Consider the following 25,121-nt stretch of genomic DNA (forward strand, 5'->3'; position numbering starts at 1 on the left):
TTAAGATTTTATTTATTTGAGGGGCACCTGGGTGGCTCAGTCAGTTAAGCGTCAGCCTTCAGCTCAGGTCATGATCCCAGAGTCCTAGGATTAAGTCCAGCATTGGGCTCCCTACCCAGTGGGTGGTCTGCTTCTCTCTACCCCTCTCCCCGCTCGTCCACTCTCTCTCTAAAATAAATAAATAAATAAATAAACTTAAAAAAATGTTCTGGAGCAGTGTATTTTTCTTTAAAGATTTTATTTATTTGAGAGAGAGTGAGCACGAGTGAGGAGGAGGGGCAGATGTAGAGAGAGAAACAGACTCGCTGCTGAGCAGGGAGCCCCACATGGGGCTCAATCCCAGGACCCTGAAATCATGACTTGAGCTGAAGGCAGCCGCTTAACCAACTGAACCACCCAGGCGCCCCAGGATTTTTTTTTTTTTTAAACAAAAAGTTTAAGCCATTCTGTTTAATTGCAGTTTTATTACATGTCTGAAGTAAGGACGAGGAATATCCTGCTAAGTTTGTGTAAATTTTCAAGTTTTTTGACTATTTGGTGAGCTGTTCAGGTCCTCATTTTATTAATGAAAAATAGAGGTAAAAACAAAAACACTTGGCACATGTAAGAGTTTCTGGGGTTATCAGGAGCATTATTTTGGTTTTGGTAAATTTCTCTCATTTAAGGTGCTTGCATACTTGCTTGGTGCCAGTTACTAATTTTTTTTCAGCTTTTCATTGCTCACCAGTGTCAGTGAAACAGATCAGTTCTGCCCTCCCCTGAGGGTCTTGATTTTGGGGGGCAAGGAGGGAAGAAAGGAGTTTGCAAATAGCCAAGCAGGAGGCTAGAGCGACAGTCTGTTGTTTACTAGCTGATGACTGGCGCTTGGGCTTGAAAGGAGGGAAGACGGGAAGACTTTCTTTCGGAGGCAGGCTGGGATCCCTGCTGGATACACCAAGAGAATCTGTAACAGATCATCTGGTGGCTTTGGGAGACGAGCTTTGTCGGACAGATCAGGACAGGCCAAAGCGTCCAGAGTAAGTAGCAGTACTATTAATTAGAAAGGGATTACCCCTTTCCCTGGAATTTCCCTCAAGTTTGAAGTGACAGCAGAACCCCCGCCCCCTTCTTCTTTTTGTTGCTACTCAGTTTGGTATGGATTTTCTGAGAGAATTGGAGTTCCTGTTTGAGAGAGATACTGCGCTAGAAAAGAGAGGCAGAGACTGACTTTGGAGGACTTGGAATTGAACTTCTGTGCGTAAAAGCTGGCCTAGTATTTCCCACGTAGACAATGTTCTTGACTTAGGGAGAAAAAAAGGTTTTATTATTACAAATAATCCGCATGTACTTTTATGCCAGGCTTGCCATTCCTTAATTGCTCTACTTTTAAACTACTTCAGAGCTCACCCTCAGGGAAACTTCTTAATACTCAGAAAAATTATCTATGTGTCTATGGATAAAGAGTTATTTTTTTATCTAGTGAAAACAATACAATGGAATTGGGTCTTTTGTTTCTGCAGTTAACCCTGACACAAAAACCAGGGGCCAGATACTGTTTCTTTGAGGGTGTGAGCTTTGCTGGCTGCCCCTTACCCCTCCAGTTTCAGGGCACAGAGGGGTCCCTGTGCTGTACTGTTTCTGTGAAGGTTGCCAAGCTGGTTCCTCCTTTGAATTCTCTTTCTAGCCCAACAACAACTGTTAAGAAGGATAGTTGGCAATTTGTTTTATAAACAGGTCTATTGTTAGCATAAGTGAACTAAAGTATAGGCGTTCATTAATAAAAGTGTTATTTTGAGGGAAGTTGATAGTAAGGCTAACAAAAAGCACATTGGAGGGGTGCCTGGGTGGCTCAGGCAGCTGAGCGTCAAGACTCTTGATTTTGGCTCAGGTCCTGATCTCAGGGTTGTGAGGTCTGGCTCTGCACTCAGCAGGGAGTCTGCTTGAGATTCTCTCTTCTTCTGCCTCCACTCTCCCCCCACCCCAGCTCAAATAAATAAGTAAATCTTTTTTTTCTTTTTTTTTTTTTTTTTAGATTTTCAAATTTATTTATTTGAGACAGAGCGAGAGAGCACAAGCAGGGCAGAGAGGCAGAGGGAGAGGAAGAGGGAGAAGCAGGCTCTGCGCTGAGCAGGCAGCCTGATGCAGGGCTGGAACCCAGGACCTGGAGGTCATGACCTGAGCTGAAGGCAGATGCTTACCCGACTGAGCCACCCAGGTGCCCCATAAATAAGTAAATCTTAAAAAACAAAAACACACACTGGGGAAAAAATGAGTGTCAGATATTTCCCTAAAGGCCAGTTTTTACAGTGGATTTTGGACTCTGTAGAATTAGAAGCCTTTTAGCTTTTTGGGTTGCTAATCACACATGTAGTTTGTTAATATTTTTTACTCTCTCATAGTGATTTTTTCAACTGTTACGAAGTATTCACACTTCTAAAAACAAGTTGATGAAACAGCCCGCAATGGGAATGGTATTTTGGATTACTCATGTCCTGGAATTAGGAGATAGTTTAGGGTAGGGTTGCACTTTGGAATTTGCTTTAAATGTGTTTGGACTTAAGTCAGAGTGATTGTTATTTGCTGATAAATGATTCTCCTTGTGGACTTACTTGCATGCACACATGGAAAAGCACGTAGAGGTGAGCGATTTGGGTCTCTTTATTGCATTTTTTTAAAGACTTTATTTATTTATTTATTTTTAAGATTTTATTTATTCATTAGAGAGAGAGAGAGAGAACAAGCAGGGGGAGAGGGAAAGGGAGAAGCAGACTCCCCGCTGAGCTGGGAGCCCGACATGGGGCTCCATCCCAGGACCTGTCGATCATGACCTGAGCCAAAGGCAGACGCTCAACCATCCGAGCCACCCAGGCGCCCCTACGGTTTTATTTTTTAAGTGATCTCTACTTTTTAAGTGATCTCTACACCCATCGTGAGGCTTGAACTCACAACCCCCGAGGTTAAGAGTGGCATGCTCTACTGACTGAGCCAGCCAGGCACCCCTGGTTTTTTTTTTTTTTTTTTATTGAGGTATAATTGACATACTGGATTCAGATGTACAACATAATGATTTGATATTTGTGTTTCTCGGTTTGTTTAGTATAAGGAATCTATTTTTTTTATGGGTTTTTTGTTCGTTTTTTAAGGGAAAAGATACAGGAAAATAGCTGCAGAGGCTGGCTATGTCCATCCAAACTTGTTAGGATTTTGACTATAAATAGAGTCCACCTGCAGAGAATTGAAAGTTTTTGAAGCTAGATGGTGGGTACACTCGGGTTCTTTACACTGTTCTTTCCAGTTTTGTGTATGAATCAACACTTCCATAATAAAAACATTTTAAAGAAATAGAGCCCAGGGGCGCCTGGGTGGCACAGCGGTTCAGCGTCTGCCTTTGGCTCAGGGCGTGATCCCGGCGTTATGGGATCGAGCCCCACATCAGGCTCCTCCGCTGGGAGCCTGCTTCTTCCTCTCCCACTCCCCCTGCTTGTGTTCTCTCTCTCGCTGGCTGTCTCTATCTCTGTCAAATAAAATCTTAAAAAAAAAAAAAGAAAGCCCAGTTGGCTATAAGGCTGGCCTTTCTTAACTCTCCTTAAAGTCATAAAAGAGTAAAACAATCCCGTTGTAATAAGGTTTCCCCAAATGGACTTTGAGTAATTACAATGCAGGTTCATTTATTTAGGATCATGGAAATTACTATTTTGGATTTTTAAAAATATCTCAGAAGAAGGTGGATAGAGGTTTGATTCCCCAGTAAAGATAAAAGAATCAACCCATTAACTCTGGAATGTCAACAATTTTTATTTTTAGAATATGGGGGGAAGTCATCTGTAAAATGACCAGCTAAGAGAATTACATGTCCAGTAAGAAGCTGTCATCCTGTCTACCTCATTTTGTGTGTCTCCCTTCTCCTGCCCCCTTCCTCTTTGCATCTTCCTTCCTGCTCTGCAGAGGTAGCCATTGTTAACAGTTGGCTGCGTATGCTTATAGGTATGTATTATGTGTACGTCTGTACCTACATATTACACATTTTAAAGCAGTTCTGCCAAATCCCACAGAATTCAATATTTTAAGAATTTTAGTACTAAACTTCAGAATAGATTTTTTTTTTTAGTTAAGTAAGCTCTATGCCCAATGTGGGGCTTGAACTCATGACCCCAAGATCAAGAGTCTTGTGCTCTATCGACTGAGCCAGCCAGATGCCCCCAGAATAATTTTGATTTTATAACCTAGGCAAGGCCAAGCCTTTTATTGTATCTTTAAATTATTCAGGCAGTAATTGCCATTCGCCCTACAGGCCATTCCCCACCTTTAGGAAGGTGTTTAATGCACATGTGAGTATTCTTCTCTATAAATTTCAGGGCCTGAGAATTAAAATTAGTATTATGCTAATTTACTTATATTATACTGATTGACTTAATAATTTAAGAGAGCCACTTAATAGAGTGAATTATTAAATAAATCCATAAATATACTAATTTCAGTTCTGAATTGAAATCAGAGCTTCATTGTCATTCCCCCTCCTCCACCTGATTTCAGTTTCTTCAGGGATACAGGTGGGGTGTGAAGTCTTGGCAGAATGTTACCCCAGAGATACCCCCAGCTGCTCTTGATGCTGTTTCCCTCTTTTACTCAGGAGAGGGATAATCTCCAGAGAAAAGCATAAAATAGTAAACATGTTTAATATTTCACCTGAGCTCTGCTTTCCTACCGTGAACTATCCAGAGGCATACAGAGCACAAATCAGGCCATTGCTTTGTCCACAATCTTTTATGAATGCTGAATTTCTGTCTCGGTATTTTTGCATCTATCTTTTCTTTATCTTGGTCATTTTGTGTCTTGTTCACTTCTTACCCTAGTGACTATTGAAAGCATGGCTGCCTTGAGTGGACTTGGTGGCAGTGGAGTTTTACTCTAACCTGGCACTAAGAAATTGTCTCCCTAACAGTTAGGTCAGTTTGACCTTGTGTGTGTTGGTGTAAGATGTAGAACGGACATGAATGATACAACTTCCAGTTTAGCAGGCGTGATTACGGCTGTGGTACAGACTGAATTCTATTCCCGGATTGTATTGTTAATATTTGATGAACTGGTCTTTTATTATTTGTGCTAGTGTGGGTGGGGAGCATGGAGAATGAAGAGGAAGTTTGAAAGAGCCAGTTCATTTAGCAGATGTGAAGTGTCCACTCTGTGGCTAAGCACCGTGCAAAGTGCTGAAGATACAGTGGATCGCTGTGGGTACGGTGATCTCTGGCCAGTTCATTTTGTAGCCTCCTGGTTTTGGTATCCCGAATTGTTAAACTAATTTGGTTAGCACTCTCGTGTTACCTTACGGTCATCAGATGTAGTGCCGTATGATCTGGGAAAGTGTGCTGTCCTCTTGGCAGAGCAGACATAGTAGTGGGGCCTGGGCAAGGGACAGCCAGTGCAGGCCCATGTTGGATCAGTCCTCAGGAACTTTTCCCATTCTTCTAGGGTTATGGTAGAGATCCATAAACAGCTGCAAATAATTTTAAGACCTGTTTTAAAAACAGGTGTTCTACAATAACAGTTGAAAACCAATTAATGTAATAAATCATATAAGTAGAATAAACGACGTGATCTCAGTGACACAATAAAAACATTTGGGAAAAAATCCCAGCACACTCTCATAATAAAAATGTTCAACACACTAGGAGTAGAGACTTCTTCAGTCTGATAGACCTCTATGGAAAACCTGCAGCTATCATCATACTTAAAGACGGACGGAAGCCCTATGGCAGAGAATCTTCCCAGGAAGAGGCTGGTGTTGCCCCTTCCCAAGCAAGAACCATTTTTTAAATTCTAGGTGGTTATATTTGTGTTTCTTATAAGTAGTCTCTTGTTACATGAAGCCCTTCGTTCTCTACACTTGGCTGTACTTTTCCTGTTTAGGCTCTCTCAAATGATCTACAGCAGAAACGTTCCTCCGGCCTTTGGCAAGAGACTTTCTTTTTGTGCTGGAAGTTCTGAGACCGGTTTCAAGCAGAATATGTTTCCATATTTTGGAATGTTACAAGTTAGAGATAGGGGTGGAGGAAGAAAGCTGTTTTCTGCTTTAGTTAGCATTTCAGCTTTGCTGGTATAAGAACTAAATTCTTTCAGAGATCATTATGCTTCAAGAGATTGTTTTTTTTTAACTGATCAGATTCACGAGACTGATGGGTGAAATAGGAAAATGGAGTAGCTAACCTGTAAGGTGATGGTGAGTCACAATGTTGGAAAAATTCGTGTTTGAATTCTGGACCTATTTAGCTTCGGAACTTTGGGGGCAGGTTACCTGACTCCTTAAGTCCTTGTGTTGTGTTCTCTAGAACAGGTACAGAACATAGTAGTTAGTGAGGTTTGGGTGTACAAAATGAGGTAATGCCGAAGGTTCGTAGCTCCTTATCTAGCGTATCTTGGTAAACATTAGCAGTTGTTATTGATAAATCAAAGTGCCAGGGAATCAATTTTCCTTTTCCTTTTTTTTTTTTTTTGTTAAGATTTTATTTATTTGACCGGGGCCGGGGGGGGGTGCTGCTGAGCAGGGAGCCGGATATGGGACTCCATCCCAGAACCCTGGGATTATGGCCTGAGCAGAAGGCAGATGCTTAACTGACTAAGCCACCCAGGCGCCCCGGGAATGGTTTTCAGTAGATAACGTTCCTAGCAAGAAAGCCAGTTTTTGTCTAGGGCTGTCTTTTCTGGTAGGCAGGTGCATTCAAAGACTGAACTCTTGAGTTAGAAGGATGTTCGATGAATGTATTCTAGATATAGAGCAGGAGGAGCTTGTGATGCTCTTTTTTTTTTTTTTTTTTAAACTCCCAAGTAAGCTCTACACCCAACATGGGGCTTGAACTTATAACCCTGAGGGAAATCAAGAATCACCACGCTCTACTGACTTGAGCCAGCCAGGCGCCCCAGGAGCTAGATGTTCTTCAGTAGTAAGCCCTTCACATCAGCCTAGCTGAATGGCCCTAGTTGAGGGAATGATGTATCCTAGCCCTTCAGGATAGTCCCAGTTTAAAATCTTTTTCACCATTGTCAGCCTAAATATCCTGTAAACTTTATCTTGCTAGAGACAGATATATCCCCACCCCAGCTGGTCTTGGCCAGAAGCAAGGCAGAAACTTTTTGTTGGTGGTGGTGGTGGGCAGCAAAGCAAGATTTATTGAGTGATAGTGAGGCGTTAGTACAAAGCTCCCAAAGAGGAAGGGGACCGAGAGGGTTGCCCAAGGCAGAAACTTTCATTGGGTTATTTACTGACTCTCAGGTTTGAACTCTGTGGTCCCATACTTTTAGGTTTCTTTAGATGACTGTTATGGGTCATTAAATCATAGCTTTCTCTTTCTTTGAACTTCAGGAAGATGCAAATTCTTATGCTTCAATTTCCCGCTTTCAGTATTTATTCATGACTAAAACTTGTGTGTTTATAAACGTATGTCTCATATGTTTTATGCATTTCAATATTTCAGGGTATCATAGGGTATTTACATTTTATTTTATTAAAGATTTTATTTTATTTATTTGACTGAGAGCCATACAGCACAAGGGGGGGAGGTTGGAGGCAGAGGAGCAGGCTCCCTGCTGAGCAGGGAGCCCTGTGCGGGGAGGGGGGGACTTGATCCCAGAACCCTGGGATCATGCCCTAAGCCGAAAACAGATGCCCAACTGACTGAGCCACCCAGATGTCCCGGTATTTATATTTTAAACTAGGGACTTAAGTAAAAGAATTCTAATAATAGCTTTACGCTAATAAGATTCTTTTTCTTTTTAAAGATTTTATTTATTTATTTGACAGAGATAGAGACAGCCAGCGAGAGAGGGAACACAAGCAGGGGGAGTGGGAGAGGAAGAAGCAGGCTCATAGTGGAGGAGCCTGATGTGGGGCTCGATCCCAGAACGCCGGGATCACGCCCTGAGCTGAAGGCAGACGCTTAACGACTGCACCACTCAGGCGCCCCAACGCTAATAAGATTCTTGCATTTCTTTTTGGAGGACTGGTTTTGGGGGAGATTTCCATAGGTGATTGTTCTTATTTATTGTTTTGACATTAATTTTCTGTTCGTTTCCACTTAGAGGGTGATATTTCCTGTCCTGAAATTGTCTAGGTGTTTAGAGCTTACTTGGGTCCTGTAACCCAAATTAAACATTAAAATAAGTGTTGTTCCTTAGTAACGCTCTTGCTTTCTTGAATTAAAACTTGGCTTTTCTGTCATGAGTCCTTGGAGTAAGAATTAGTAATGAAAGCTTCATGATGTTAATACATTCTAATAACCTAGGAAAATATGCGTCATTGCTGCAGGGAAGCTGCTGGCGCTAGAAGAGCCTGGTGTTTATCAAGAGAATGGCTCGTACTTTGGTCTTAAGTTGGTTGTAATGTGTACATTGAAATGAGAGTTCAACACCATGTGAAATGTTGTGAATACGCTCTTTAAAGTACGTGAGATCTCTTGAAGAAATTGAATATTCTGTGAGATACGTTGATACGGGAATGAGAAAAGGAAAAAAAAAAAGTGTAGTCTGCTCAGCAAAGCCCTCTAGAGACGTTCAGCTGCAGCAGGGGAGCCATTGAAGCAGTTTAGACGCAGATATCCGGAGATCAAACGGTTCATCATAGGCGTTAGTCCCCCGCCCAGCTCCATTTCTGTTATCTTCCACGGGTTAGAAAGCTTTAAAGGACTTAGGTATGACTAACATAATATAATAAAAAATCATTAAAAAAAAAAGGACTTAGGTTTGAATTGATCTCACATGTCAGGAAGGTTTTGGGTCTGCTTGATGTTACCATTTTGTTTTCAGGTTGTAGTATGTTTGCCTTTTTTTGTTTGCTTGACTAGTAAATCCTTTTTCTATAAAGATGAAGTCTAAGAAGACCTTTTAAAATATGAACCAAAAATAAAATAAAATACGAACCGAATATTTTTGGACTGAAGGATAGTTGTGTGGTTAATATGTGGTTTGGTTATTTGGTGCTAAGGTTGGAACCCCAGCGTGGCCTTTTCAGTTTGTAGTTGGTGCTACTTAGTTTTAGGAACCCAATCTCCTGACGTACAGCCTCTCAGTAGGCTTCCTGCAGGGTTCTAGCCCTGGGGTAAATACGCCCATAAATGTTTATTCTGGTGAATTCAGCAGATACCTAACAGTTGCTAAGATAATGCTGGCATAATCACTAGGGACAAGGAGAAGAGACTTCATCTGGGGTGAGAAGGGAAAGGGAATAATTTAATTCTTCCTTATCTTTGAGAGTTTTTGATTTAGAGAAGTTCACTTTGGCTTTGCCAGTATTATTTCTTTATTTGGAGTTGAAAAATAAGATGTGTTTTTAATGATATAAAAGCCATATAATTATGTATCTTAAGACCTTCATTTTTGTAAAATGCATCTGTTCTCCCAAGGCCGGATGATCTGCTTAGTAATTAGAGGAATGGTTCTGGTGGAGAAGGCTTGGGCTTTGAAAAAGCTAATGGCTCTGGGAAGTGCTCTCAAGTGGCTCCGCGGGAACAGTTTGAAAACCCTTGCTCCAAGTGACAGAATCTGATCTGAAGTGATTCCAAAAGGCTGTTTGAAATTCTTCTCTTGGGTTTTAAATTAAAGGTAGGAGGAAAAAAGAACTAGAGCAATAGTTGTATAAATACAAGATGGAGGAGGAGGATATCTTGCAGCTGCAGAAGGGTGTGTGAGAAAAGACATCTGGGTTTAGTGACTTGAGACTCACTCCAACGTGTGCATGGAATGGCTTTCCAGAAAGAGAAATTTTTGGATGCAGTAATATTCTGTATTAGACCATGTTTGTAGAATGACTCTAAGTTCTGAGTATCCCAACAAAGAAAGACAAACGAATTGATTCAGGGGCAAACAAGGTAATAATGTGTATATGATACCACATTGTCTGAAGAATGTCGGAGACTTGAGACTGTTTGGATCCTACCAGACTCTTAACTATAGGAATTGAGGAATCAGGTCCTATATTTCTGCATCCGTAACATGCCAGGCACTTAATAGTAACTATTGATTGCTACTTGTTCCGCTGGTGGATTCTTTTATAATGCTGGTGTAGGAGCATAACTACCTTACCTTAATTGTGAGAAGTTTTTACCCAAATTGTGTTTGATGGAACATGTTCTTACCTGAAGCACACTTCATAGTCGCGAGCCCTCCTATTATGCCACAGTTCTTCTGTAGGGGCTGGACTTTTTTATAATCTAAATGAAACAGCCTCCCCAGGAAGGGTGGGCTTTGTTGAAGAAGCAAAACTTCTTTTTGGGGGAAATTCTGGTTTGAACAGAAATCAAATGCTAGGTACTCGGAACATGTAAAAAGGTGCCAAATTGATTTCCAAGGTGGTATTTGTCTTTCTCACCTCCCAATATATTTGTGGAACATGGACATGGAAGAAATGGTAGAAAGAGGAAAAGGTGTGTGTAATCACAGTGATGGCTAAGAGTCTTCAAAAAAGAGAATTGAGAGTTGTTTTGAATGGACTTGCTTATTTGACCAAATGGCTTTACATATGGTTGTCCCTACCTTATACTAAGAAGTATATGTATGTATATCAAGAGAAAAAAATTAATGCCTTTCGAACACTTCCTTTCCCTTTTTCTTCATGTAACTTGCTCTTTGTTAGTCTTCAGGTGACAGCCTAAATGCCACCTCTTGACCATCTTATCTAAGTAAGTCACTACTACATTGTATAAATTTGTTAACATTACATGGTCTTTGTCTTCTGGTACCTACCAGAATTTGTAATTACGTTTTTGTTTGGTTGCTTATTTGTTGTCTCTCAGCACCTATAGACTATGAGCTCCATGAAGGCAAGGATCAAATCTGGTTTAAATTTTTTTTTTTTTAAGGAGGGGGGGTGGGGCAGAGGGGGAGAGAATCTTAAGTAGGCTCCACACCTAGTCCCGTCAGTCTCACAGTTGTGAGATCATGGCCTGAGCTGAAATCATGACTGACGCTTAACTGACTCAGCCACCCAGTCACCCCAAATCCTCTTTAATTTTAAGTGTTTATCCACTAGCTAGCATCTTCTTGAGTGAGTTAAATGATTTATTGATTTATTTCCATCTGTGGTTTTGTATCATCGAAAGTTATTCTGCTTACTTCTCAGGGTATGATGATGTTTTTGTTTTTTTTTAAAGATTTTATTTATTTATTTAACAGAGATAGAGACAGCCAGCGAGAGAGAGAGAACACAAGCAGGGGGAGTGGGAGAGGAAGAAGCAGGCTCATAGCGGAGGAGCCCGATGTGGGGCTCGATCCCACAACGCCGGGATCACGCCCTGAGCCGAAGGCAGACGCTTAACGACTGCGCCACCCAGGCGCCCCTATAATGATGTTTTTAAAATTAGTTTCAGTTCACATTTAAAACGTTCAAGGAGTAGGAATAAGGGTGGTATTACAGTATCGTGACTCTTAAGCATACTGGTCAGTTCTAGTAAGTTTAATATACTTAGAAATGTTAAGTTTGTCTCTGTATTTAGGTGACAACGTTTTCTTCCTCTTAATGAAAATTAGCTTTTTTTAAAAAAGATTTTATTTATTCATTTGAGAGAGGGAGCCACAAGCATAGGGGAGAAACAGAGGCCAAGGGAGAGGGGGAAGCAGACTCCCCACCAAGCAGGGAGCCCAACGTGGGGCTCGATCCCAGGACCTGGAGACCATGACCTGAGCTGAAGGCAGATGCTTAACCATTTGAGCCACCCAGCGCCCCTGAAAATTAGCTTCTTAATTTTCCAATTTCTGGGGGTTGACACTAACTTGCCACGTTTCCTCCCCCTTTTTCTTTTTAAAATCTGATATTGTCGGGGCACCTGGGTGGCACAACGGTTAAGCGCCTGCCTTCGGCTCAGGGCGTGATCCTGGCGTTATGGGATCGAGCCCCACGTCGGGCTCCTCCTCTATGAGCCTGCTTCTTCCTCTCCCACTCCCCCTGCCTGTGTTCCCTCTCTCGCTGGCTGTCTCTATCTCTGTCGAATAAATAAATAAAATCTTTAAAAAAATAAATAAATAAAATCTGATATTGTCCACCTGTTGTGTGAATGATCTAAAAGGGTTTTCCATTCTGGCTCAAGCTAAAATTGAAGATTGGGCAGAGATGTTATGAGGCAGACAAAGATAGCCCTAAACATGTGACAGAAAACAGCCATTCAGCAAAACTTAACCCAGAAACCCCAAAACATGCTGAAGGCCAAGCAGAAAAACAAAATGCATTTTCCATACTCAGTTTTTATAAATTGCTCAGTTACACCCCCACCTCCTATCCCTGAATAACTTAGTCCTCTATCCTGGCTTTGCGTAATGACGCTACTGCCAAAAATCGGCTTCAAATGGAAATCTCTTTGACCTTGCTGAAGCACACACAGTTCAGTGCCCTTGGCAGGGTCTAGCCTCTAGGTCTCGGCATCCTCCTTTAGCAATGTTCTGCTCATTACCCTTTGTCTCTGGCTTCCTGGCAGTTTCTCCTCCTCTAAATCAGGTCTCTCTTTCGTGGTTGTGGTTATTTCCCCTATGGAGCACCCTAGAGAAGGACCCGGTGGCTACTTTTTTGTGTGGCCAGGCGAACCTCTGAGGTGATGGCTTTTGAGCTGAGAACAAAATCCAAGAGGTAGGGGAGGGTGAAGTGTTGGCTGATTATCATTTTCCCTTCCCAAGCCAGGGGCAGCACCATAAAAGACTCTTCAGCAAAGCGGTGAGGCAGCGATGTGTGGTGGAATAAGCTCTGGAATTTTGGCCTGGTTTGCCTGTTAACTAGCTTTGTGGGTTTTGACAGATCCCTTGTTCTTCCTGGTCTTTGATAGACACGTGCTATAGCACTTCAACTTCTTGCTGCTTGGAAGACGCCCAAAGTTGTAGGGTATAAAGGAGAATAAATGAGTTGGCTTGATGTAGCGTACCTTGCAGACCAAACCCAGCAAACTTGTCAGGGCAACTCTGAGGCTCTCTATTCATTCCTGCAGGGGAGGAAAGAAAAGGAAAAAGACAATTTTGTTTTTTCGTGGGAAACCTGAAAAAAGGTTGTCCCTTGATGCTAAAGAAGAGCTAAAGGACAGAGACAGTTCTTCGCTTTATAAATTACCTTAGTACTGTGTTTATGGATTGCTGTCCTGTATTTTACAGGACGTAGTATGTGCCACCGCGTATTTGATAATACATTTTGTTTAGGGATTTATTTATTTGAGAGAGAAGGTGGGTGGGTGTGGGGCAGGGGGAGAGGGAGAGGGAGAGGGAATCTCGAGCAGACTCTCCGCTGAACGCAGAGCCTGGGACCCTGAGATCGTGACCTGAGCGGAAATCAAGGGTCGGATGCTCAGCCCCCAGGTGCCCCATCCACATCTTTGTTATCCATCTGTCGATGGACACTTGGGTTACCTTCGTATGATGGCTGTTGTAAATGCTGCAGTAAACATAGGGGTACATACATCTTTTTTGAATTAGTGTTTTCATATTCTTTGGGTAAATACCCAGTATTGGAATTACTGGATCATATGGTAATTCTATTTTTAATTTTTTGAGGAACATCCATGCTGTTTTCCACAGTGGCTGCACCAGCTTGCATTCCCACCAACAGTGCACAAGGGTTCCTTTTTCTCCACATCCTCACCAGCCCTTGTTGTTTCTGGTGTTTTTTATTTTAGCTGTTCTGACAGGTGTGAGGTGGTACCTCACTGTGGTTTTTGATTTGCATTTCCCTGATGATGAGTGATGGTGAACATCTTTTCCTGTGTCTGTTAGCCACCTGGATGTCTTTGGAGAAATGTCTGTTCGTGTCTTCTGCTCATTTTTTTAATGGTTCTGTTTGTGTGTTGAGTTGTATGAGTTCTTTATATATTTTGGATACTAACTTCTTATCACATATTATTTGCAAATATCTTCTCCCATTCAGTAGGTTGTCTTTTTGTTCTGTTGGTTGTTTCCTTCAATGTGCAGAAACTTTTTTGTTTTTATGAAGTCCCAGTAGTTTATTTTTGCTTTTGTTTCCCTCACCTCAGGAGGCCTATCTAGAAAAATGTTCCTATAGCCAACATCAAAGAAATTACTACTGTCTTTGCTCTCTCCTAGGATTTTCATGGTTTCAGGTCTCACATTTAGGTCCTTAATCCGTTTTGAGTTTATTTTTGTGTGTGGTGTAAGAAAGTCATCCAGTTTCATTCTTTTGCCTGTAGCCGTCCAGTTTTCCCAGCCCCGTTTGTTGTTCTGTCACACTTTTTTTAACCTTTTTCTTGGAATTAAATATTAATAGGATTTGCCTCATGACTTTAAGGCCCAAGCAGTAGAAAATGGTCAGATGTTGCCATATACTCAGTAACCAAGATACCATTGCATAGAGTTTCCTTTCTTAGAATTGGGAAACCTGTCCCAGGTCTCAATACTTTTTCTTTTTTTTTAAGATTTTATTTATTTATTCGACAGAGAGAGAGACAGCCAGTGAGAGAGGGAGCACAAGCAGGGGCAGTGGGAGAGGAAGAAGCAGGCTCCCAGGGGAGGAGCCTGATGTGGGGCTCGATCCCATAACGCCAGGATCACGCCCTGAGCCGAAGGCAGACGCTCAACCGCTGTGCCACCCAGGCGCCCCAGGTCTCAATACTTTTAACAGCTGACTTAGTCTGAAAAAATTGCTTATTGAAAAAAGACTGTATGCACCAAATCATTGGTAGCTCCCCTCACTTTTATCAGTGTTTTGTTGTGTTCCCAAATCAGGGCTACAGGTCAGATTTTCCATTTGCTACTGTGGCTTGGACTGTTTGGGACTGTACTGCTTAGCAATCCCTCCTTTAAAAAAATTTTTTTTTTTTTTTTAAATAAAGTAAGCTCCATACCCAACATGGGACTCAAACTCAGAACCCTGAGATCATGAGTTGTGTGTTCTACGAACTGAGCCAGCCAGGTGCCCCTAAAAACTTTTTTTTTTTTTAATTGAAGTATGATTAACATAGAAATCCCTCTTGGTAAAAGGGCAAGTGTTTTTAATCAGTCATTTTATCTGTGTGTGTTTTTGTTGTTGTTTCTAAGTCTCCAGAGAAGTTCAAGTTTGCAAAGGTATTCCCTCATTGTTTGACTCTGTTTTCTTACTTTAGGTGTAATTGAAAAGTGACCTTCTCTTCAGAGATGTCAAAAACAAACAAATCCAAGTCTGGATCTCGCTCTTCTCGCTCAAGATCTGCATCGAGATCTCGTTCTCGTTCATTTTCGAAGTCTCGGTCCCGAAGTCGATCTGTGTCTCGTTCGAGGAAGCGCAGGCTGAGGTAAGGGGACGTGATTGTGTATCAGGATAACCATGCCATTGGTCATTGTGGGTCTCTGAAGATCTTTTGCTAGACTCTTTTCTGTGAGGGTCAGTTAGAGTGGGTTAGCTTAAGGTGGAGGGTTGGGCTGCAAGATATTACAGGTCTCTTGAAGCGCTGTGAATCCAAATCACCTTTGATTGCAATGCTGTTTGCCTAATTCCTTTTCTCCTCTGCCAGCGTGTACTGTTTCTCATCTACTTTGGAAGAAAGAGCATTTTGTTTTTATCTGAGCTGCTTGCTTCAATGAAATCTCTACACCTGGTTGTTTTTTCCTGGAGTATTTTTGGAGGCTTTGGACCAAAGTGTGTATGCATCATCGGCAAAGAAAGGATAGCTGAGAGGATTAATAGTATGACCGACATTGGGAGGGAAGAAGCCTTATTAACTCTAAGCGAATTAAACCTTAAAAACTTCACGGGAATCGTGTGTGTCCACCTGATGTGCCGCTTGCTAACAAGCTGTGTCTGTCTAGTAAAACACAGCAGAGCCATCCAGAAATCGCTCTTGCAGACATCACTGTGCCTAAGTGTACAAATAATTCTTTTGAGTTTGTTGCCAGTATTCTTTAATTCAGCCAGTATTCACATCTTTAGGTAGATTTGCCTATTTCAGTTATGCCTTAGACTAGGATGCTAACCCTCCAGCGCCTCTCCTTTTTTGATGTGTTGGGAGTTGGGTTTTTCACTCTTTAAAACTGTTTTAATTTTCTTTTGTGAGTAGACGAGAACCTTTTAGTATATACAGGTTTCTACATGTGAATGTCGGTGTATTTAACTACCAAAGGGGGATAATGTGAACAGTTTTGTTCTTTTTGTCAGAGTTGCACCAGGCAAGGAGATAATTTCTCAGTCTCACCACTTGGAACCCGTCCCCCCATGCTCTTTATTTCACATGAATTTCTAGAATTCTTTTGTTAAATGAGCTGATAATGAAATTTAAAATAAACCTCAGGAAAAGTAATGATTAAGCTGCATTCTTTATTCCCATAGTCCTGTAGTATTCCTAAAATGTCTTAAAGAGATGGTTGGTGGGATTCTTTTTTTCCCCTCCCAACAATAACAAGTTAATTCTTCACTTGATCTTAGCCAAAAGGCCAAGAAGCGATGAGAACAAGTTAATTCTTAAGTGGAATCTGTAAGAGACCTGCCTGAAAATTAATTTCAAACTAGAGGGTGAATAAAAAGTTGGCGTCCATAAATACCGAGGATTCTGATACAGAGTGGAATATAGTGAATCTCTCCCTCAAGCAAAAGAAACAGTAGATAATTTTATTTTTATTTTTAAAGATAACATTACAGCTTAAGGGTAATGAGTCCTAGCCTTTCTTCTCCTCTTTGTGTTTTGGGCATGCATTTTTATACCAAACTTAGTTCAAGCCATAGGCTAGAGATTGTTGCCCAATTGTGTGAGAGTCCATATAAGTAAAATTCTATCCCACTTTTCATCTCTGAAAAAAAGAAGAGGGAAACTCACTAAATATATTTCTGTCTACATTAGGAAGTTGCTATCAAGATATGGGATTGAGCAGCGACTTCTAGTAACTCCTGCCTTGGCCCAGAGTCTTTGGATTTGGGCCATTTAAATTTCATTTAGCTCAGTTGGTTCTGAAAGGTAACACTTTAAAACCTAATCGAGTAAATGGAAAATTAAGTAATTGGCTCAAAAACAAGAGGCTATACAACCAAAGCTGAGTGACAGAATCGAACTGACAACCGATGTGAGAAATGCTAACCAGCTCTGAAGTATCTGTGATAACTGGGATTCTGGGCAGATCTGTTTAGACAGATCTCTTCTCCTTACTCTACAGATTATTTGGCATGGTCATTGACTTGGCCAATGAGAGAAAAATATCTTGGGCAATATGTGCTGGGGTAGGTCTAGAGCCACGCTATGTGCTGTCTTATACTGAGAAGATTGTTATTTTGGAGGAATTTCTCCACTGGAAAACATGTTTTTATACTCGATTCTAGTCTGAAATCTCTGTTTTTTTAGAAACAGATAAATTTGCCGCTGGATGTTCAGTTTTTATTTCTGGCTTATCTATTCCATGATTTTTTTTCTTTTGTTTTCCCTCTCCTACAAGGAAAGTATACTATCCAGAGAGTTTGAGAAACCATGCCTTTAAATTAACTTAACTGCTGAATTCTACAGAATTGGAGAAAATTGATTGTTTCCTTGTATTTCACAGACTGTATCCTTTTAAGTGACTTCTCGTAAATAACTTCTTTGCAATCTGCAGCGACTCATGTTCCTGCATCTGTGCAGTGACTGCGGGTTTTGGATGCAGTATGCCACAGGGCCCTCACTAGTAATTGGTGACAGAAGCAGCAGTAGCCTCTGAGGATGGGAACATGAATTAAACCCTCCTTAGTGCTGGTGGTGCATCACCTCCCTCAAGTGTAGCCATTTAATCGGGTCATGTTCAGTTTCATAGCCTGCAGCTGCCTCTTCCTTCTTTTCTTATATTGTTACTGTTTTCGAATGAAAAGTATGGAAGGTAAGTTTTTGTTTTTGTTTTTTAATTGTACTTACATAGCAACTGTTAACAAGCAGCAATATGATGCATTTTTGCCCGTCGCTGTTGTTCTTGGGGTAGATAAAGAGTCTGAACACCAGGGGTAATAAGGATTGGAAGACCAGTCCCACTTTATCGTCTTTAGATTAAATAAAATGTAAGTTTCTTTTTAAAAACACCATTTGTTTAGTTAAGACCTGTCACATTTGGTAAGTGGAGTTATTTATAAAACAAGCAAACAAAATGTATCAGTTCCTAGTTAAGTCTAATATGAAAGGTTCTATTGATTAACCAAAGGGGTTTCTTTCCTACTATATGAAGAAAGTATTTTTGGACTTTCCTAATAATTTTACATATTTTTATGTAACTATTTAGGAGTAGTGGTTAATGTGAATGATCTGTATCTTAGTTGACAAGGCACATCAGGTATCCAAGGACCCCAGTGGATGGATTTTTACACCAACAGATAACAGTTTTTGGCTTTTTGGTGGAAACAAAGCTCCCTGTCCTTGACAAGCCTAGCATTCATAAACATGTAATTTTTACAAAGTTAGGTCACTGTTGAATCCCTGTAGTTCTGGAAATGTGCCTTTGCTCAGTTAGAGTTCCATACTGTTGAATGAAGAAGAACACGACACTAGGCTTTAGGTTGGCACGAAAGAAATCTGGGTGATAATGAAGGAAGAGGGCTGATTTTGTAGTTTTCTTTGGGTAATCCGTGTACTTGGGTGTCTCATGATCAGATGGTGCCCTCTTGTGGCACCCAGGTAGGATCTTGTAGTTAAGCAACAGAAACTTGACCTGAGTAGTGAGACCCTTTCCAGGTCCTCAGTAAAAACCCATTATTTATATTTGCTGACCTGATTTCAGTGAATTCTTTTAAGCTTTGGCGATTGCATTCTCCAAGTTCCTATTTAAGTGTTCTTTGCTTGGGACTGTGTATTTACAGTCCCAGGTCCTGGTGGAATCTAAGAAAGTAGCCCTGCACAGATAGAGGGGGCTGAATGGGATGAGGAGTAGAATGTTCTACCAGTGTAGGGGCCAAAGGACCTGCATAGTCTGTACCTGAGTCTGAACCCGAGCTTGTATTCTTCTGACTTCCAATGACGCAGGGACTTGTAAAATCCCCTGTGAAACCCTAAGCAGTTTGTGTACTTTAATTAAAATGGTTTCGTTTAGTTTACTACATTAAGAACATTTGATATTCTTTTAGTCACTGTAGAAATTACGTTTCTGTTTAAAATGTGCTGCAGTATTAGTGAAGCAATCTCAGTGGATCATTTGTGAAAGTGATTCTTACCTATATATTTGGAGTTAACATGGGTCAGCATTAGGATTAAATATTTTAAGTTTGTTTCTTTGAGAATAAAACTGAAAATAAAATACCTAGAACAAGATTTCAAACTGTTACCTCTTTGTTGGCAGGTATTTCTTGAATAAAAAGGCTTGTGTCAAAAATTCAAATATTTCCCCCATCCCCCTTTTCAGTTCTAGGTCTCGTTCCAGATCATATTCTCCAGCTCATAACAGAGAGAGAAATCACCCAAGAGTATATCAGAACCGGGATTTCCGAGGTCACAACAGAGGCTATAGAAGGCCCTATTATTTCCGAGGGCGCAACAGAGGCTTTTATCCGTGGGGCCAGTATAACCGAGGTGGCTATGGAAACTACCGCTCAAATTGGCAGAATTACCGGCAAGCATACAGTCCTCGTCGGGGCCGCTCCCGATCCCGGTCCCCAAAGAGAAGGTCCCCTTCACCAAGATCCAGGAGCCATTCTAGAAACTCCGATAAGTCTTCCTCTGACAGGTCAAGGCGCTCCTCGTCCTCTCGTTCTTCCTCCAACCACAGCCGAGTGGAATCTTCTAAGCGCAAGTCTGCAAAGGAGAAAAAGTCCTCTTCCAAGGATAGCCGGCCATCTCAGGCCACCGGGGATAACCAAGGAGACGAGGCCAAGGAACAGACGTTTTCTGGAGGCACCTCTCAAGATACAAAAGCGTCTGATAGCTCGAAACCATGGCCAGATGCCACCACATACAGTGCTGGTTCTACATCACGGGCCTCCGCAGTTTCTGAGTTGAGCCCCCGGGAGCGAAGCCCTGCTCTCAAAAGCCCACTCCAGTCTGTGGTGGTGAGGCGGCGCTCACCCCGTCCTAGCCCTGTGCCAAAACCTAGCCCTCCACTTTCCAACACATCCCAGATGGGCTCAACTCTGCAGAGTGGTGCTGGGTACCAGGCTGGGACACACCAGGGTCCATTCGATCATGGCTCTGGGTCCTTGAGTCCATCCAAAAAGAGCCCTGTCGGTAAGAGTCCTCCGGCCACTGGCTCCACATATGGCTCGTCTCAGAAGGAGGAGGCTGCTGCTTCAGGAGGAGCGGCCTATACAAAGAGGCAAGTATCTCGTTTCCTCTCCCCGGTTGTATTTTTATCTCACCAGCAGGCAGTTTAATTGTAATGTGATCTCAGAGCTCTGATTAATGGTAATACGGTAATCCCTGTTTCCTAAACTTTGCGTTAGCAAACTTGAAAAGCACCACCCAAGGAAACCTTTAGCTTAACTCTAGCTTTCCTACCTTCCTGAATTTGTATTGCAGCATAAAGTTGCTTTAGACTGCTCTTCAGTGATGTTTTCACATTTAAAATTTGCCTTGGATTCTACCAATGTAAGCCAGAGAACAGTAGAGATTTGTGGGTCAGCTATCAAAAAAATATGGTCTTTGCCAAAATGAATGGCCATTGGAGCTGTTAGACCCCGTAGGACCCACCATCTACTCTGATCGATCTGCATCATCCCATCATGGTGAAGAGCTACACCTCGTACCCTCACACCCTCCAGTGGAGGAGACTGGGCAGAGTGGGAAAGCCCGAGGCTTAGTCCAGGAAGCCCTTGTTTTAAAATCACAAGGTGGGTGTGTGTCCCAGTAGAAGCCACCCTGGCTGCTTGTTAGGAGAGGACGAGACCATGCTTCTGTCTTTCTGCTCTGGGGGACATGGTGAGTTGGAACCTGAATCTTTGTTTGTGTGGTTGGATGCATTGGGATGGCAGAGACGTAACAGAGAAGTTGTATTGGGGCCAGGTTGTCAAGAGGGACTTACTGGGCAGGTGGTTCCACCCCCCCCCCATCTCCCCCTTTCTTATTAGCATATTCTTTGATGCCCTGCTGTCCTTTGATTCTTCTTTGCAATAGTAATGCCAGTATAACTTGATTAGACTTTCTTCATTAATGGTACAAATGATATATTCAGCCTCTGTACTTTCCAGCCTTCTGTGACTCTGCTTTAAAGTCTAAGTTAGGTTCCTTGCCAGGACTGGGAGTCTCATTAGGAGACTCGGGCATGAGCTCTGCTTTTCCATAAGAACGAGTAGGATGGTTTCTGCCCCCTTCCCCCAATTAACTTGTATTTTGTTTTTATTTGTGTTCACAGTATATTTCATATTTAGATCTTCTAGGTGACTTGAAGCAAACACGAAGTCTCTTTTGAGACTTGTATTTCCAAATGTGAGTTGTATAAAAGCAAAACAGTCCAAGGTTGAACATTCTATGTTAACTTTGCTGAAAGCAGATTTTAAGTGACTGAGTGAAGGTTGGATAAGACCTTAATTTTTTTTTTCCTAGACCACTTACAGGTAAGTAGGTTTTTGTTTTTTAGTATCCTAAAAATTACCTTTGCTGTTTTCTTTTTGGTTGCTCTTGTAAGACACAACTCCGTGGACCATGTATTTTTCTCTTAAATGGCACCCAAGTTCATAGATCTGTGAAAGGCCACTTCTCAGAAATTACTAGAAAGTGACCAAGTAGAAAGTCCTTTGGTAACACTGGAATCCACAAGACATGTTTGTTCAAAGAATCAAAAACACAAGACCAGATGGTGCTGTTCTAGATCACGTTCTTAAAGGGCCTCTTTTGTGTCTCCCTTGTGTTTTTATAACTAGGTACCTAGATGAGCAGAAGACAGAGAATGGAAAAGATAAGGAACAGAAACAAACAAATACCGATAAAGAGAAAATGAAAGAGAAAGGGAGTTTCTCTGACACGGGCTTAGGTGATGCGAAAATGAAATCTGATCCGTTTGCTCCCAAAACTGATACTGAGAAGTCTTTTCGGGGTAGCCAGTCTCCCAAAAGGTATAAGCTTCGAGATGACTTTGAGAAGAAGATGGCTGACTTCCATAAGGAGGACATGGATGACCAAGATAAGGACAAAGCTAAGGGAAGGAAGGAATCGGAGTTTGATGATGAACCCAAATTTATGTCGAAAGCCCTAGCAGGTGCAAACAAAAACCAGGAGGAGGAGAAGTCAGGCAAGTGGGAGGGCCTGGTGTATGCACCTCCAGGGAAGGAAAAGCAGAGGAAAACAGAGGAGCTGGAGGAGGAATCTTTCTCAGAGAGATCCAAGAAGGAGGATCGGGGAGGGCCTAAGAGAACCGAAAGTGGGCACAGGGGGTTTGTGCCTGAAAAGAATTTCCGAGTGACCGCTTACAAAGCAGTCCAGGAGAAAAGCTCATCACCTCCCCCGAGAAAGACCTCTGAGAGCCGAGAGAAGCTAGGAGCCAAAGGAGACTTTTCCACAGGGAAGTCTTCCTTTTCCATTACTCGAGAGGCCCAGGTCAATGTCCGGATGGACTCTTTCGATGAGGACCTTGCAAGGTGAGCTGTAGTCCTTGAACCTCAGGGCTTTAGTGGTCTAAGGGGCATCTTCTAACCCCCCTCCCAGAGGATATTCTGGAAGCAGGACAGGCCCCTCCTGTATTTCCCCTGCTGTCCAAGTTCAGTGCTGATACATCCACCTGTTTTCAGTGGAGCAGTGCGTGTCACTGAGCAGTTATATGTTGGGGGCAGTATCACGGGTGATAAAGCATCTTTCAGTCTTCAGTGACTGGCTTTCTAGGTCTTGGGTCCCCTCTCCTCTTGACCTCTATCCATTACCCCACCTCCTATCCCCCATCACCCCATATTTCCCTTAAACATGCTTAAGATGATTTGCCTGTGGAGCCGTCCAGAACCCATTTTTCCATTCTTAGCTAGGTCACCAAAGTCTGTTATTACAGACTTCTATCAAATAGTGTAGCAGTTTTAAAGTTGGGGCTGGGGAGAGGGGTGCATGGCGGAACTTGAGGGGAGTGGCGAGGCCCAGGCTGTTTTATACCTGGGCTAAAAACCACACCGCCAGTGGGAAGGCCACCTGAGCAGCTTTCCGGCCACATCCCACTTCACGGAGTGATCCTGGCTTCACGGAGTACCACGGAGTGATACTTTCCATTTGTTGTGTGCGTTAAAACCGCAGTGACTCCAAAAACAGTCATTGAGGTTCAGTACTTCACCCTGCCCATTTGTTCCTGTTAAGGACTCCTAGTGAGAAAAAGGGAGATTTTGAATGCCTTTTTCTATCTTTATGGTCCATTGAGGTTACTTTGAATGTGGGTGGGAAGCAAAAAGCAACTTTGTAGATCAATTTAAAACTCTTGGGGGAAAAGAGCATTGCTTTTTTAGCCTTTAAATGTTTTGACTTTCTGTATATCTTGTTACACTGGGCCTCCCTGTGTTTCTTTCCCAGACCCAGTGGCTTATTGGCTCAGGAACGCAAGCTTTGTCGGGATCTAGTCCATAGCAACAAAAAGGAACAGGAATTTCGTTCCATTTTCCAGCACATACAGTCAGCTCAGTCTCAGCGGAGCCCCTCTGAACTGTTTGCCCAGCATATAGTGACCATTGTTCACCATGTGAAAGGTGAGTGCAGACCCCAGCCTGCTGTGGGCTCCCTTTCTGTGTGCTTCGCTTCCTCCGCCACAAGCAGAAGGATGAGTGGGTGCATAAGGGAGCCTTTCGGGGCCCTTTATCTCATCAAAAGGGCCTTTGAAGCTAGGGACTGGCTTGAAGGAAATTCCTTCCAAGGAGGAGTTTCCATTTTTTAATTATAGAGTTGAAGATTTCGAAATGCTAGTAACCTGTGATCATGAGAATAGGTAAAATCCTTCACATAAGGTTTAAAATGCTTGAAGAAGGAAGTATAAAGAGTGGCTTTTCCAGCACCTCTTTTTTCCTGTCTAGCAGGTGGACGCCTCTAGAGGTCTCTCAGAGACCTTGTGGTGTGAATGTCTTCTCCACATTACTCTACCGTGTCCTGGGCAAACGGAGGTGGGCAGGTTGGGGAGTGGTAGAGAGAAATGATACAGCAGCTGGGTTGGGCCAGTTACAGGTTCTACCTGAAACGTAAACTCCAGTGGGAGTTGGTGCTGTGATTCACAGAGAAGTGAGCTCTGGGTTTCCTGGTATCCACATCCTGAGACAAGGGAGGCATGGTGGAAGTCCAGTGACCAGCACTGGATTGTGTCTCAGCCAGCTGTTTTTCCTTCCTCCTCTCAGTGCGTCTGTTATATGGATCTGACTACTTGAGTCACACCTCTGTGGCTGCAGGCTCATGCAGGAGAGTTGAATATTGGGTCTGCCTTTGGGAGCATAATGTGTTTTTCTTTGAATTCCCACAGAGCATCATTTTGGGTCCTCAGGAATGACATTGCATGAGCGCTTTACTAAATACCTAAAGAGAGGAACTGAGCAGGAGGCAGCTAAAAACAAGAAAAGCCCGGAGATACACAGGTGAGGACTTTGGCCTTGCACTGAGGTGGCCATAAAAGCTTGCGCATCAGATGATAAACCCATCTTGTTCTTGTCAACGTTAGGTGGGTGCCATAGCGGCAGAGTTTAGGGTAAACGTTCTCCAGACGCTTGGATGGCAGTGGGCGTTTGTAGTTTGAGTGGAAAGGACATGCCTTGATGACTACAGTTTCTCACTTTGGGCCTGAGGAAGACCAGCCTTTTGATATAGACGAATCCTTGTGTTCTTGGGAGCTGGCAGATGGTAACCTGAGAGTACTGTGAACTTTCTGCATGGGGAGTAAATGTTAAGTTTCTTTCCAAAACCGCTATGTGGAACGCGTGTGTTCCATGTAGCAGTTCTTTTGGAAGAATTTCCAGTGGGTGTGAGAGCTTGTAGGATTATGTCAAAGGGTTTAAAAGCCCAGCAGGTTTAAAGACTATCACATTCGGTTGTGGGAGCATTTCAGCAAATAGGGGCTATGTCTAGAAACCAACTTGGCTGTAGCTTTAATTTCTTACTAGTCCGCTCTGTGGCAGTAGGGAGGAGAACCGTGTTTCTGCCGCAGTCTGGGAGCTGGGGTCTTTAGGATGTGTGTATGTGCTAGGCAGTTTTCTCACCTAGACCTTATGTCACAGGTCAATAATGGGCCATTATATTCTTATTCCCAAGACAAATACTGCTCTTTGAGGTTAGCAGGGCATGGATAGTCTTGATGTGAACTTGAGATTATAGGCGTGGGTG

At 42.5% G+C, this 25,121-nt stretch overlaps 1 protein-coding gene across 3 annotated transcripts in view; it reads left to right on the forward strand.

Annotated features, from left to right (window-relative positions):
* THRAP3 (thyroid hormone receptor associated protein 3) overlaps positions 1-25,121 on the forward strand; it is a 63,565-nt gene that overhangs the window by 29,243 nt on the left and 9,201 nt on the right. For all 3 annotated transcript variants that reach the window (XM_040619263.1, XM_008694396.2, XM_040619264.1), the window contains exons 3-7: positions 15,054-15,221; positions 19,267-20,172; positions 21,716-22,429; positions 23,337-23,509; positions 24,268-24,379. In XM_040619263.1, coding sequence (XP_040475197.1) covers positions 15,085-15,221; positions 19,267-20,172; positions 21,716-22,429; positions 23,337-23,509; positions 24,268-24,379 — 2,042 coding nt within the window. In that variant the 5' untranslated portion in view covers positions 15,054-15,084. The remainder of the gene's footprint in view (positions 1-15,053; positions 15,222-19,266; positions 20,173-21,715; positions 22,430-23,336; positions 23,510-24,267; positions 24,380-25,121) is intronic.

This window comes from Ursus maritimus, unplaced genomic scaffold (assembly GCF_017311325.1).
Source record: "Ursus maritimus isolate PB19 unplaced genomic scaffold, ASM1731132v1 scaffold_32, whole genome shotgun sequence".
In the NCBI taxonomy this organism is placed as follows: Eukaryota; Metazoa; Chordata; class Mammalia; order Carnivora; family Ursidae; genus Ursus; species Ursus maritimus.